General features: G+C 40.0%; 2 protein-coding genes across 2 annotated transcripts; both read right to left on the minus strand.

Moving 5' to 3' along the window:
* Window positions 1-864: 864 nt before the first annotated feature.
* Window positions 865-1937, minus strand: LOC116387784 (regulator of G-protein signaling 21-like). The gene is made up of 4 exons (XM_031855171.1): window positions 1927-1937; window positions 1537-1616; window positions 1294-1460; window positions 865-1041 (listed from the first exon to the last, which is right to left on the minus strand). Exons 1-4 carry the CDS (start codon window positions 1935-1937, stop codon window positions 865-867), a joined length of 435 nt encoding a protein of 144 aa, XP_031711031.1.
* An 814-nt stretch (window positions 1938-2751) lies between these two features.
* Window positions 2752-10929, minus strand: rgs18 (regulator of G protein signaling 18). The gene is made up of 5 exons (XM_031855169.1): window positions 10590-10929; window positions 10022-10126; window positions 9750-9811; window positions 9045-9211; window positions 2752-7325 (listed from the first exon to the last, which is right to left on the minus strand). Exons 1-5 carry the CDS (start codon window positions 10709-10711, stop codon window positions 7071-7073), a joined length of 711 nt encoding a protein of 236 aa, XP_031711029.1. The 5' UTR covers window positions 10712-10929; the 3' UTR covers window positions 2752-7070.
* Between the last annotated feature and the right edge of the window lie 3852 nt (window positions 10930-14781).

Here is a 14781-nt window from a genome sequence, read left to right on the forward strand (position 1 = left end):
TCTAAGATACTTTTTCATGTTGAATGAACTCCAACTGAATTGACCGCAAAAGTGCCCTCCCATCCACGCCCCTGTGTCCGGCAAATTTGAGACATAGATGATTTACACAGTTCCTCTTCACAATGTACAAACTCCTTCTAACGCAACTGAGATGTTGCGGAAATACACCAAAAAGAGAGTGAGAGAGGAAGCGTTTTTTTCTTTTTTGTTGTTGTTGTTGTGTCTTCTTGTTTACTGAATGAGGCTGCTTGAAGGACTCTGTTGCCATCTGGTGTATTTTTTGACCAATGACCGGATTACAGAACACAGACAGGTCTTCTGTGACGACAACAACAAAGGGTGATTGGCATCATTGAAAAAGACCACACCCAAAGGTCAATCAACTATTTAGTTTTTAAGATATATCCAATCTAGAACAAGAAAACACTCACCCGAAACAAATGTTTAACAATAAACTCACATATTTATTTGCATGTGAAAGTTGAATTTCTCAGAGCATATTAGGGTTCATATTTGCATAATCAATTAAGTGTTAATAATACTTACAATAAAGGGAATCGTTTTATTATTAACCTCATGGGGTGGAGGAGAGAAAATAGATAATAGACAAATTACGTGCACAGTCTCTTTAAACATTTTTTTTTCTTTTTCTTTTCACCATGACATAATTAAAAGAGATGACGTATAATACAAGCCACAAAATCTCTTGAGCTGTAACTGTCTACTGAAACCCAGATTGAGAAAAGCTATTTCTGCTAGACTTGGGATCTTGATTGTACAGGGAAAGAAACTGGTATCTACACTGAAATGTTGGTGAAAAGATTTTGCAAGCCTACGTCTGAGAGGCTGTCCTTTTTAAAACAGTCACCTTGAATTAGTTCTCCTCAGGAGTCCCTGATAGATGTCAGATTTTAGGAAGCGCGGGTAGCAATCCCTGGCCATCAGACTGTAGATCAGCTTCTGTGCCGAATCAAACGAAGTCAGGGAAGGCTGGGAGATGTTCTTTGTTATGTTTTCTCTGGTACCACAATCTATGTTGATCTGGAATCAAACAATGTTGCCCAGAGGGCGTCTCAGCAACTATTTTCATCATCATGCACTCTAATGTTCTGGGGGGGAAAACAACTTGTGTGCACTTAAAGTAACTTTCTGAAGTTTCACCACAGTAAAATACACTACCTTATAACAGTCACTATATCACTATAGGCCTGCTAAATTGAGATCATAATCAATGACCATCTTTTTTTAAATTTGAATTCCTAAAAAAAATAAATCCAGCTTGCAGTTGTTTACCTGTCTGGGCGCTTCTGTTTGGACAAACTCTGAGTAGATCCTGTTGGCAGAAGAGATCATCTCTGGCGCCGTCTTGATTTTTTTATACTCCTCACAGGCGAGCCAAAATAGTATGTTCTCCTCGCTGTACTCGGACTTCAGAAACTCCCGGAAAGCTATCTGTCCGGCTGGAAATCACAGACGACAGTAAGCGTGTAGCAATACATACAATCAAATACATGAGCAATCAAAGGAGACTCTCACCTTTACAACTGAGGACTTTGTCCACAGACTCACTCCAAGTCTCAACATCCTCCAGTGGATCCTTGGGAAAGCAACACAATCTACCCTTGAAAAGAGCATCAAGATCTATCACTAGCCCAGTTATCTGTGAACTCCACAGCACACACCAACTACAAACCACACTGGCAGGTCAAGTCATTTATAGTATGTTATGTTCGAAGATGACTGTCGGTGCATTTAAGCATCTGACAGCAACCTCACATCACTATAAGCCCCATCAGAAATAAAAGCACAATGCAAATTGAGACTTACAGTGAGTGAAAACCTCCTTGGTGTTTTCCACATGGCTGCTGTAAGGTGTTGCCTGCTGACAATTGTAAAGGCCCAATAATCAAATGTGCAGTAACTCACTTTATCGCCATCTCCTCGTCCTCTACAAAGGGAGACAGAGATAAGATCCTGCCAGACTGAAGATGGGGTTGTGATTCTTTGGAAACGAGGGAGTCAAGTGACTGAACAAATCTAAATGACCCCCACCCAACATGAATGGAATATATGGAAATCTGTATGCAAAGTTGTTGTTGGGAGAGACATGGCATCCTTCCGTGTCTGTCGCACCTGGAGGAGGAGAGCGCTCAGCTGGGATTTAAGTTGACCGCACCTGTTGTCCATGAACAGTCATCATTAATGTGGATGTGACAATATGAGGGTGGCAGCTAGTTTATATCTATATAAACTTAGTTGGATTAAGATAATTTCAACAAATTAATTATAGATTACAGAATATGTTTCATCCATCAGTAAGAACTATATTTTTATGAGTATAATCAAGAATATGGTAACATAATTGCCTGCTGTGGTGGAGTACGACATGTCAAATTCAGAACAAGATTTAACTACAGCAATGACCAATGGTCAGGAAGCTCCGGGGAAAGATCCTGACCATAAACAAATTGCCATAAACAAATTCACGATTAAGGAAAACTCTCATCATCCGCCATTTGCATATCTGCAGTGTTACTTATTCATCAAGGGGGCAAAAGCGCACTGATTTATGAATGTGCCTCATAGCTCAGTTGATGCAGGTAATCACCAGCCCTTGAAACAGAAAGGTTTTGATTTGGACCGAGGTTTTGCATGTTCATAGACTCGTCAAGCTCTTCAAATCTGCACTGGCTTTGGAATACAGAAAAGTTATGATGTGTGATACAATGTTGAGGGTTATTACAATTCATCCTGAGGGGAACATTAATGTCAGTTACAAATTTCATAGCAATCCATCCAGGTTGCTGTCAAGACGTTTCACTGAAAATCATTAAATGTTAACCTCATGGCTGTGCTCAAGGAAAAGTCAGGGGATCACCAAAGTCATGTACAAAATGTACCCCATCTAGGTGATGATATTTCTCAGGTTACATTAAAGCTTTGACCTGCTGGTAGCAGTCAGGGGATCCCCAAAGTTAGTGAGATTCATCCTCTGAGGAACATGAATGTACGTGCAAACATTCGGGGCAATACACGCAGCAGTTGTCGAGATATTTCAGTCTGAACCACAGCGGTGGACCGACCAACCGACCGACAGAACAACTGACTGACAGAGGAACATTGCCAGAGAAGTGCCGCTAACATGACTAACAACACCAGGTAAAGAACTGAATACATTTTTCACTCCACATATTCTCAGTAGGGTGATTAACTACTGCTGCAACATGAGTCAGCAGTTGTGTTCACAATGTCTTTTGTGTACGTTTAAACTTCCATCCATGGATGTTTGATTTAGACTTTTTAGTATTTACTAAAGTACTTTACTAAGATAAAGCAGAATGTTTAGAAGAGCAGAGACATTCTGTGTGATTACATATTCGTGGGATTTGAGATAGATCAACACAAGAGAGATATTTCTGACTTGCCACTTCCCAGCCTCAGAGAATATCATTACTCATGAGTTGTATGTGGAGGACTGTCCTCCGCTCTTTTGGGTCTGTTTGGTGTATTTGCACAGTGAATCGTACTACATATATCTGTAAAAGTATATCCAGTGCATTTTAACCTGTCCTGACCTTCCTGACCACTGGTAGGGATGTGATGGACCCAAACAAACCAAGGATGTAAATCACAACAGGTGATGGAAAACACCCAGGCTGCCCCTATTTGCATGTGTGTAGACGCTCCAAGTAGAGTAATTTGTTTTTCAAAAAAGGAACCGCGAGGAAAGATATGAGGACTTTAATGGTGAGTGTCTTCTTTGAGCGCTCAATGTAGAGTATCCATGTTTTTGAACTTAAAATTCATTCTGAGCAGTCAGTGTTACCATCCAAGGGCGTAAGGGACTCCCCACAGCCCTGAAATGGCTCATTTTGTAAAAGAACACTGATTGGTTTTCATTCTAACATCTAAAATGAAATTTGCTGAGTTTCACTAGTGATAAAGCAATTCACTTGGTACCAAGTTGCAATATTTTCACCGCACACAGGGTGGCACTCTAGTCATCTCCAGGCCCCCGATCTCTATTTTACAATTGCATTAAGTGTCCACCTCTCTCTGTAATTGAATGATGAACAGGGGTTTGACCTTTCCCCTGCAGGGTTGGGGTTGGTGAAGGGTACAAAGGTTAAAAACCTGTTTGAATTGGCTTTCAAACCACTGAAAGTACATCAGTAAGCATGCCTTTCATTTATTTAGAAATCATCTCTCTCTCTTGACTTGAATAGTGAAAACAGTAAGCAGCAGGGATCCCGAAGAGACCTTCTTTTCCTTCTTTCTTTTTTACATGTCTCACCCTTTCAGCAGTACATTTCTTCCAATTTCTGATTGTCCTTAAATAATATATGAAGCCAGATTAACCATAGAACAACTCTAGGCCGAGCATCTACTCGACCTCAGTGAAAAGACTCAGTGAAACATGTTTTTTGTTCATTTTCTTCAGCATGCTTTATCAGTCCAATGCAGATGACACACTAGTTTTTGTCACAGAATTGCGTTGAAGGATAATTACCCTTCAGCCTGCAAAGATTCTTAAGAAAAACCTGGTTCCTATTCATTGATAAACATCCTGCCACTTTTAGCATCGAGGGAACCCGCCCATCAGGCCTTCAACTGTTTCTTGTTCTCCCACATAAACACTTAAAACTTTATTTGAAGTACGGTGTTTAGAATTGAAGGACCAAAGTTTCACCTCGAGTCTTTCATAAACAGACCGTGGCCCTTTGCTTGCAGTTGCACTGATGTTTTATTTAGGTCGGTCAATATCTTTGCCGGGCCAAGAGCACCAAGTGCAAAACAGAATTGTAAGGGGACAATTTCACAACTCAATATCTGAGACTGGGAGTCAGCAAATCTGTTACTAAATTTGGCTCACATAGAGTTAGATAAAAGCTTCTGAGATGAGACAAAATTGTTCTTGAAAATGGGAACCTGTGCTATAAAGGTTTGCCAGAAAAATGATTTGAGATCAGTGGTTTATTTGTTATTTGGTTTTCTTCACTTCAAAAAAGCCCACGGGTGCAAATACTGACAGACTATGGCAAAGATTGAAGGATTCTTTTAAAAGAAACAAATTTGTTTGAGCAAACCTTATGACAAACCTTTTTGTTTTAAACTTCTCTAAGACTGGTATTCATCTTGTTTTACAAGCTTCATATCTCCAGGCAAACTGCTTTATACTCTGTTGTTTCCCTTCAGCATCCCTACAATACATCTTTACCTTGTGGATGATTTCAGAGGCTTTTAGCGCAGCCACTGAGTCACACATTTAAATACCAATGGGAAAGAAACAAGAAATCTGCCAGCAGAATTCTGAGCGGGCAACTAATCTTAAAATGTGATGAATTTGGCAGGCCAGCCGAGCTCCTACCTTTGTTAGTACATCGTCATATTTCCCCTCTCTTCTCTGACTATTCGTGTGAGAGGACAGCAGGAACTGCAGAACACGCATGCCGCTGTCTACATGGGTGTTTAATTAATCTCAACTGTGAGGTAGTCAACGTCGTTCTATTTCTGTATTTTGGGCTGAGATGGACTTCTCTCTAAAGGCTATATTAGAAACCCTGACATCTGTATTAATGAGATAAACCAGCTCTCTGTGTGTGTATGTGTGTGTACACAGCTTGAATCTGTGCACATGTATGTACATACTCAAGAGTTTGGGGGTGAGTGGGATCACTGACAGTTTCTAATTAATATATATTTGTCTTTGTAAGAAGTATATCTTGTACATATACAGTAACATGAATAATTATGTGCTAGAGGGGTTGCTGTTGATAAGGTCTATTCATTTATCAGCAATTTGGGATAGGGAGGCACGTACACATGATCCCAATTTTCCCATTAGTGTAATATGCAAACATGATGTCTCCATTTGTCACATTTAGATGTGACCATTCACCCACTAATTAATGACACTAAAGGCCTCATTAAAACAGCTTCTTAAGTGTTTATTTGAGTTTAGTATGTACATTTTACAACAGCAAGGCAACACATATGAGCATAGCAGTACATAAATTATGTTAGATGACAGCAAACTGAAAAACAGCAATTATAATTATTATAATGTCATATTAGTATTCAAATAAGATATATGCATTTTCCGTGTGTGAAAATGGGATACATTTGATTTCAGAAACAGAAATGAGAGATATATATCCCTTACTAAAACGTTTCTGTGCTTTGCAGTCACCGTGGCTGCAGGCTTGCTCTGCCAGTTAGCCTGGAGGGGGTTGGACAATGCGAGGGATAAAATCACGAGCCCATTTTAATGAGATATGGTCAAATTAGCTTGCATGCCATATCAACTGTATTACGGTTGTATAAGGTGCTATTGCTGGACTGAAAGACAAAACAATTGAAGTGTAATGAGTCTGTCAGTAGCATGGAGGCACTTTAGCTGAGATTCTGTCCCTAACCTTCCCATTGACATTTGAGTTTTGCAAGATTTGAGGAAATCTTAAAATCATCAATAACGGTTCAATCCACAAGCAGTGCAGTGCCTCAGAGAAGGAGATTAGATTGTTCCACATGTGCAAAGTGAATACTCTCTTATGGCCACAGAGAATACTCAGTTCTGATTGGCCAGATGTTCTCCATTATGTTCAGATAACCACACTGCTCTGACGTAGTGGCCTCATAGCAGTTCTAAACGTACTCTTTTGGGCCGAAAAGGCTAATGGTGTCAGCTGTTATCCAGCTGTGTAGTATAGTACTTAAAGTTTGATATCTTGGGAAATACGTTTATACACTGTCTGGCCAAGATTAGAAGAAGAAGATGACGAGAAGATACATCTGTGTGGTAGGAGAGAGGTATCAAGCTTCTCAATTTACACTCTGCGTGGAAGCAAATAAGCGTATTCCCCAAAATCTAGAACTATTTCTTTAAATTGTTTATCATTGGCAAGATGCCATGGTATTATGGAAGTGGTTATAAAAAAATAACACACTGCAGAAGCAAACCTGTGGATTATAAGCCTCCGAACCACACATTGCATTTCAACAGCCGTGCTGCTAATCACGGATTACCCCCTATACAAAAATCTGAGTGAGTCTGCAATGTTAGCCTACCACTACCAGGCCGAAGGTTCAGTTATGGCCTCGCCCCTGTCGTTGAATACACAGGAGCGTGACCGTCTGCGAAACATGGTGGCCCCCGGGCCTTTCCTCCTGGTGAGCCGCAGATAAATGTCAGAGAGGAGGAACCTGGGGTAGGAGTCTTTTTTCATCAGGCTGTAGACTTTCATCTGGGCTGCTTCGAAACAGCTCTTTGTGGGCTGTGCTATGACCTTCTGAATGGCTGTCTTGGTGTTGTAGTCAATGTTGATCTGAGTAAAATAGAAATTGGAACATAATGAAAAACCATGCAGAATAATGACGTGTCATATCAACTACATACAGAAAATCTATACTAAAGGAATGCCATATTTAACAATGCACACTTAAGTCTCTGAATGCCTGATTTAGGGTTTTGTGCCAGGATTTGAATAAAGTTTATAACAACACAATAACAGAACACGGGTTAAATAAAGGCATAGACTGCATATAAGAAGCTGACCTAGTCCTCGAGACGTCACCCATTGTTTTGTGGGCTGTGGATTTGAAGTCTTGAGTTAAAAATTTTGGCCATCCATATTGGATTTTGGCCATCCCCATCTTGATTTTTTTGCAGCCAGTGAAGTGAAGTGACCACATTTGGACTGGATCCCCTAGTGGCCAGTAGAGAGAAGGCAAGTTTAAGGCACTTTCACGTTGGCTTCACTTTTCAGAACCGGAGGTTGCGGCCTGCGTAAAGGGCCTCGTTGATTTGGTGAGAAAACATCTAATGGTGACAAGAAGAAAGGGGGGAAGCCCCAAGGTTCAAGGTGAGAGCAGTGTAAAGAAGAGCGACTTGGAACAGTGGAGAAAATCAACATCTGCATGTTATATACACATAGGATCAAATATGATCCTATCCTATTCATTCATTTGCAACTGTCAAGATGCTTTTAAATACTTGTTCTCTTAAGAAATCAGTTCTCCCCAACCCGCTTAAGAGGATCTTTTTCCACGAGGACACGAGCATCTACATACTATTCTTGGATTTGATCGTTCTTTTCCAATCATGTGAGCCAAAGCTAAATTCTGCGTTATTAATGACCCTGCTCTTTTCGGTGATAGATAAGACCGAGACTTGATAAGGACAGATTCGCTGTTTGGTTGGCACTGAGCTAATTTGAGTTTAAAGCTCACACAGGCAATCACTGACACACACCAGCTCCCTGGATGTCCTCACAGACATGAATGTTAATTATCTGGTGCCTGCTTTTGTGAATGAGTTGTTTGTTTAAAAACACTGGTTAGGACAATGCTAGTCATTGGCTGTGAATTGTCTTTAAACTGGGAGTTTTTCTTTAAAAGACCAACAGCAGTGAAGCTTCTTACACAGCAATACAAATAATCACCACAAACACAGCTCTCAAAATATTCATGTGTATCAAACTGCAACTCTCCCACCATCAATATTGAACATACATTTTTACATCTCTCTGCAAATCACTAGAGCTGGTACACACTTTCATATTAGTGCAGCATGTTCCATTTTTACACAGACATTCATCTTAGACGGAAAGTGTGTGGGTGATGCTCTCTCCACTTCTGCAGAGGATTGTCGAAACCTCAAACCAGACACCAAACTCTTAACGGTCAGATCTGCTGCAGGCCACGAAAGCATATCAGATGGGGGTCGCAATGTCCTTGCAAGGCAATGGAAACCTTTCAATCAGCAACTGTCTCGCACAGAAATAACCCGACCTGGTTTGCAGCGGTGCATGCACTATATGCATGACCTCAGTGGGCTGCTGCTCCTAACCATTGTTCATAAAGGTCAACGTGCTGCAGGCCCATGACTCTGCAGTGCTTAAGAATTCGCCCACTGTTCCTTTTATACAACGACATAATATTTCAAACCTCCAACAGTTGTTTGAGCTTTTGTAGCTCCACTGTATAGCCTATTATGCAGCATTACATCTGTGCAATGTATGATAAATAAACATGCCACGCCATACCTCTTTAGTAGCCTCTGAATCAATATAAATCGTATAAATATATTTGGCTTTGGACAGCAGCTTCTTGTCTGAATCAATGGTCTTGTATTCTTCACAGGCCAACCAGAACTCAATGTTTTCCTCACTGAACTCTGTCCTGAGGAACTGAGAGAAGCTTTCCACCCCATCTGATGAAGAGAAACGGAGACAAAGACACACTGTTGGTTAATATAGTGACACAATACAAAGATGAACTGCTGCTCAAAACAGAATCACTATCTGAGCCTGTTGGGTAAACGAAGTTTATATTTGATTGTGGCAGGATGTATCAAGGAGGCATAGACTCTCCATAACTTCTCCTTGATGGCATTACTGTACAAATAATTCAATTAATTAATAACTTAAATATACTTATTACAGTATTATGGTCATCATAATACAGCATTGACTATATAAACATTACCAAATGAGCACATACAGTGGTTTACACGGTTTCAATGTGGTACTAAAGTGCAACTTTTGTGCTTATGAGGAAGTTGCCCAGTTTCTGTATTGCAATCTCTGCTAAAGACATTAAAAGATGTAGTGAAACTCGCACTGCTCTCTCCATTAACTATGTATTGCCTCTAGCACATCAAATGGAGTAAATTGTTTGACAGCAAAATAAACGGTTTTGGACGGCGATTCGCCTCAATGTTCTTGAGAAGTTTTGGGCATTAATCTGACCTGAGTGCTTCAGCAATTCTTCAAAGGAGTCGCTCCATTGCAAAGCCGCTTCTGGTGAGATGCTGCAAAATAAATAAATAATAATATCAAGAGTTAAGGTCAGCTCTTCCCTAACGATGCTACAAGAAATGTTTTGGATTCTCGTGACACGTTTAGTTTCTATGAGTGTGCAATGAGTCATCGAGGGTGCTGGAAACCGAAGTCAGAAATGAAGAATACTTGTCAAACACAACTTTGCACATATATATGAAATGAATAGATTTTTGCCTTACGTGGTGGGTGTCGTATTTGTCTCTTTATTGCGACTGACGTTTTCATGAGAGCCTGACTTGGTGAGAAAAAGGCTTAGTCGGCTCTTCCTCTCCTTGTCTTTCTGTCTGCCAACAGAGAGGGAAATACATCAAGTTCCACAAACTGTCTGTACGTGCAACTGGGGCATTGTTCACCAAATCAGCAACTTATAAGAGAATTACGCCTCATGGACACATTTCTAAAGTGGCTTAGAAGACAAGCCATAAATTACACAACATCTTTGTAGAACAAAACAAATTGTAAGACAAAAAGGCAGCAGAGACAGCTTTTAAAAATCTAACAGCCTTACATGATGTCAGCTGTAGTGGCTTTCAAATGAACTCTACAGAAACATCACATAGCTGTTCTACACAATTTAGCTGGAGTAAAACAAGACTTTTCTACAGAAAGAAGCTGTTGCTTAATCTCTTCTCATGATAAAGATGGCACTATTCACTCATTTCTGACATGAACAGCAACATTTACTAAAGCACACTATCAAATGACACATAATAAACATTTAAAAGCAACCGAGTTTCACACACCAACCTGCTACAATCGTCCTTCATCTTTGGTGGCTGCAAGTCTTCTGGACCAAGCATTTTGAAATACGCTTCCTTCTTTGGGGCCATGTAGTTGAATTGAGGAAATAGAAAAAGAAGCGCCTCCATGCTGGTTTGTCTGTATCTGGTGTGCGAACCGGCAGGCCACAAATAGCTTTTTGAAATTTTTTTAACCCATCACTCGATGAACCACCTCGCCTTTTATAAACCACGCTCGCTTCACATTTGATTTCCCATACCTTCTTGCTCTACTTCCTGTAATGGTGTAACCACTTATTGCTAACAGCTCCATCAGTGATACAGAAACCCCCCTGGGTTCAACATCCTGTCAACTGTTTACTTAGAAAAGTGAAAAAGACAGCTGGCAATGCTCATTCATGATTTCTTTGTTTTTGCTTGAGGTTATGTCTCACAATTGTATGATAGCAAATTGTACTGAAGCAATTATCACCTAATAACCCAGGTAACATAAAACCAACTTGTGTTGTCAGACTTTTTGTAGATTCTGTTTATTCTCTCTTGTTGTTGCTGTTGATGAATGCATTCTTTAAGAGTGAGATCTTGGCCATTATAAGAGATTATTACTCGTATTTTACAATTCCACTTGCACCACCAGCAAGGGCAGACACTGCAGATGGGAAGAATGGAATGTAATGAATAATAAAACGTGTCTGCACATAGTCTTGGCCCAGCTCTTTCCAGAACATCCGAGCCTTAATGGAGAAAGACAAACTCACTGTGACATAGTGGAAAGCAACAGGGAATAGGTGTGTTCTGGGACAGATGGAGACAAATGTGGTGTCTGTGTTAGAGAGAGACTGAAACTGTCTTTAAAGATAACATGTTAGACAACAAGAAAAAACAGCAGGTCTACCACAGTGAACCAGTCACAGTCCATCTTAATTAAGTCCCACTCAACTCAAAGACGTGTGATTTACATCTCGTTTCATCACATGCATGTTTGACCTTCACTGTGCAGAAAGATGTGCAGAGTTTGACACCAGAAGGCTGTTTTCTCCATGCTCACCTTAAATCTGAGTTTAGTGTGTACTTATGGGTTACACAAGAGTAATGCGGAAACTCGAAGCCTCCAATGCACATTCAAGATCATGATACCATAAGTCAGTATTTTATTGCTGTATTTGTAATTGTGGACCGAAACATCCATCTAGAGCTAAAGACCACATATGATTGTGGGAGAAAAATGTAGTTGTGTCTTGAAATATATTTGTATAACATCATATCCATAATTTGAAATGTATTCCTGTATATTCACATGCATACCGTGATATTGGCCTGTATCCTTGTCATATGTTATTCACAACACTGAGGCAGGGTATTTGTGCTCTTTTGGCCGCCTCAACCTTTTAACCTTTTTTGACACGTGGGTAAAGCAAAGTTCAATCTGTAAAGCAACTACTTCACAATTCTTGACATAGGAAACAGGATGCTCTGTCAGAGGGTGAAAGAACGGCCAAGGGACTAGGAAAATATGCGCAATTCAGCTAAATGTATATATGCACGAACCAAACTCATCAATGGGAGGATTTGTTTGCAGACCAAACATCTACGCCAAATTGTCGTTACATTAGGCTATAGCTAGCAGCTAGCTACGGCTAGCGACCTCGCATGTGAAAATTCTCTTACATGTTATTACATCCGTGTAACTGCAGGCTGAATCAAAGCCTTTCTCCATCCGAACAACACCCATTGATTAAAAGAGACACATTCTATACTGCAAAGGCATGTGTACAGATGCAACCCAGTGAGCCGATAAACTGAAACTGCAGTATCCTTTTCCCTTCAGGTAAACAGAGGACTGCTGAATCACTGAAACCAAATTAAATAGCAGTCATTAGCTTCACTGTATGTATTTGCCTCTTGTCAACATACCAGATGAGAGAACCAACAAAATCAATACACACACAGAGCCAACAAGGTTCTCCCGCCAGCTGGAACAAAAGATTAGGATTGTGTAGTTTTATCATTTTGAAATAATATTCCCATTTACGGTTTTAATTATTTAACTACCAACACCAAGTCTTGTGTTCGGTTCTCCATGCAATGTGATTACACATTGTTAGCAAAGACGGAAGGAAAAACAGAGACTGTGCTTCTGCATTTATTGCTGGAGAAGAGGTGTGTCTAAAAGCAATTTAGCTCAGGGATAAACAGTTTGTCTGAAGTGTCACTGAACTAAGCATTAAATATTGTACAAACACAACAGTTACACTAATAGGAAGTCACATGATGTAGTGGTTAACTGAAAACGTGCACCCAGCATTGCAGACTGTCCTCATTCTGTTCCTGTATTATGGCATCACTAAACACAATTGTACCTCTGTAGGTAGCGATAATGTGCAAATATATCTTTATGAGTGTGTTTTGGATGTCGCTTGGTGAAAGGGGAAGTGATGGATTTGAAACTGCTGACACGGGTGAAGGAGGAAGGAGGACTGTTGTTACTTCCTGTTTGAAAACATCTGGTCACGTAGGGCTAGTCTGGCTGGCATGTCTCTACATTCAGAAAACATATTAAACTCACACAGAAAGATATACAATTGAAAACGTAAAAGACTCCACTGAACCAGCAAGGTACCCACAAACACACACAAACAAACCTTCAACAAACATAGAAACAAAGTTTAGGTTTGACATTTCTTCAAAATGTAGCATTTGCAATATTCCATTTGTGTTTGTGCATTCAAAGGGAAAATAAACAATATGCCTCAGTGGGATTGCTTTCATCTAAAATTGGGACACCGCATATGTGATCAAGAGAAAGGCATGTGGGTGCTGAGCGGAGAGGCTGGGCATCCATAAGGCCTTGAACCTTCCCGAGAGAGAACAATATGTCAAACTAGGAAGGACAGATGAAGAACTTCTTCTATTTCTGTTCATCATTTGCCACATTAGACATTCTTTTTAATGACATCGGTTTTGTGCTTCTGTCCCATTTTTGATGTCAAAACGGTGTGAATGATTAAAAAAGGAAAAAAGTTGTATCTGCGCAAATGGAGCTTGGAAATGAAAAATCATCATTCATTCATGCATGATTTTAGATTGTTCCGCAATTATGGGCAGAAGTGTGGTGTCATGGACCAAACAGGCTGGGTGCGTTGAGCCATTGTAAACACGTCAAAAATGGTGTTATGTTCAGGTGTTAGGATGAATATGATCTAGGGAGGGGTGTGGTTTAGGGACTGCAACCCACTATACTTGGAATTATTTTCACATCGGACAATTCTGCACCACATGATTTATGTCTTGCGTCAATGTTCAGTGCCAATGACAGTGTGCTCTTTACGGTAGATGGGCGTGTATTACACCTGACTTTCAAGCAGGCGACCAGTTTGGGCCATCACAGAACCGAAATCTCGTTACAATACCCATACGACTATTTAGTATGCCAGAAAAGTATTCCGTATGTCCCAATAGATAGTATATCAAATGCAGTTTGCCAAAAATGGGATGTCCTACTGCATCCGGTTGCATTTTGCTTTATGCAAGCCATCATGCTTTCCAAGCAACATTTACTCAAGTAATGTAGAACATTTTATGCTACTTGTAATATACTTGAATATTTACATGCTTCTCCTCCACTGAATTTTGGAGAAAATAGAAATGAACTAATAAATTATGATGTCTAACTACCCAGCAGTATATAACGTACTCTATATGGCTCTGAATATGGGCTATTCTCCATAACCAGTCCTTTTACTTTTTTTACTTTCAGTATATGTTGATGCTAACACTTATGTACTTTTGATTGAGTAAGATTTTGAATGCAGGGCTTTTACTTGTAACAGAGTATTTAGACACTGTATTATGGCTACTTATAATTAAATGAAATATCAGAATACTTCTTCCACTACTTTATGGACCCCATACAAATCTGTATATTGACTCCTTATACTGTCTGTGTCGAGCTGACCATGAGTTGGGATGCAGTCATTAGAGTGGAAAAAAACCTAACCAAGATGTATTTCAATATTGATTAGTTGTACAAGTGAAACTCGGCTTACTTACTATGATCATGGTTGGTGCAGAATAACAACATTTGCCCACCTCTCAATACCCAGCAGAGGTGCTTTCTAGTTTCAGTCTTGCAGTTTTATACATAATGATTCATACTGGGTGGTTGGGTTGCTTGTGTGCAGTGAATGAAAAACTAAAAG

This window comes from Anarrhichthys ocellatus, unplaced genomic scaffold, assembly GCF_004355925.1.
Source record: "Anarrhichthys ocellatus isolate YVR2014 unplaced genomic scaffold, GSC_Weel_1.0 scaffold15, whole genome shotgun sequence".
NCBI lineage: Eukaryota > Metazoa > Chordata > Actinopteri > Perciformes > Anarhichadidae > Anarrhichthys > Anarrhichthys ocellatus.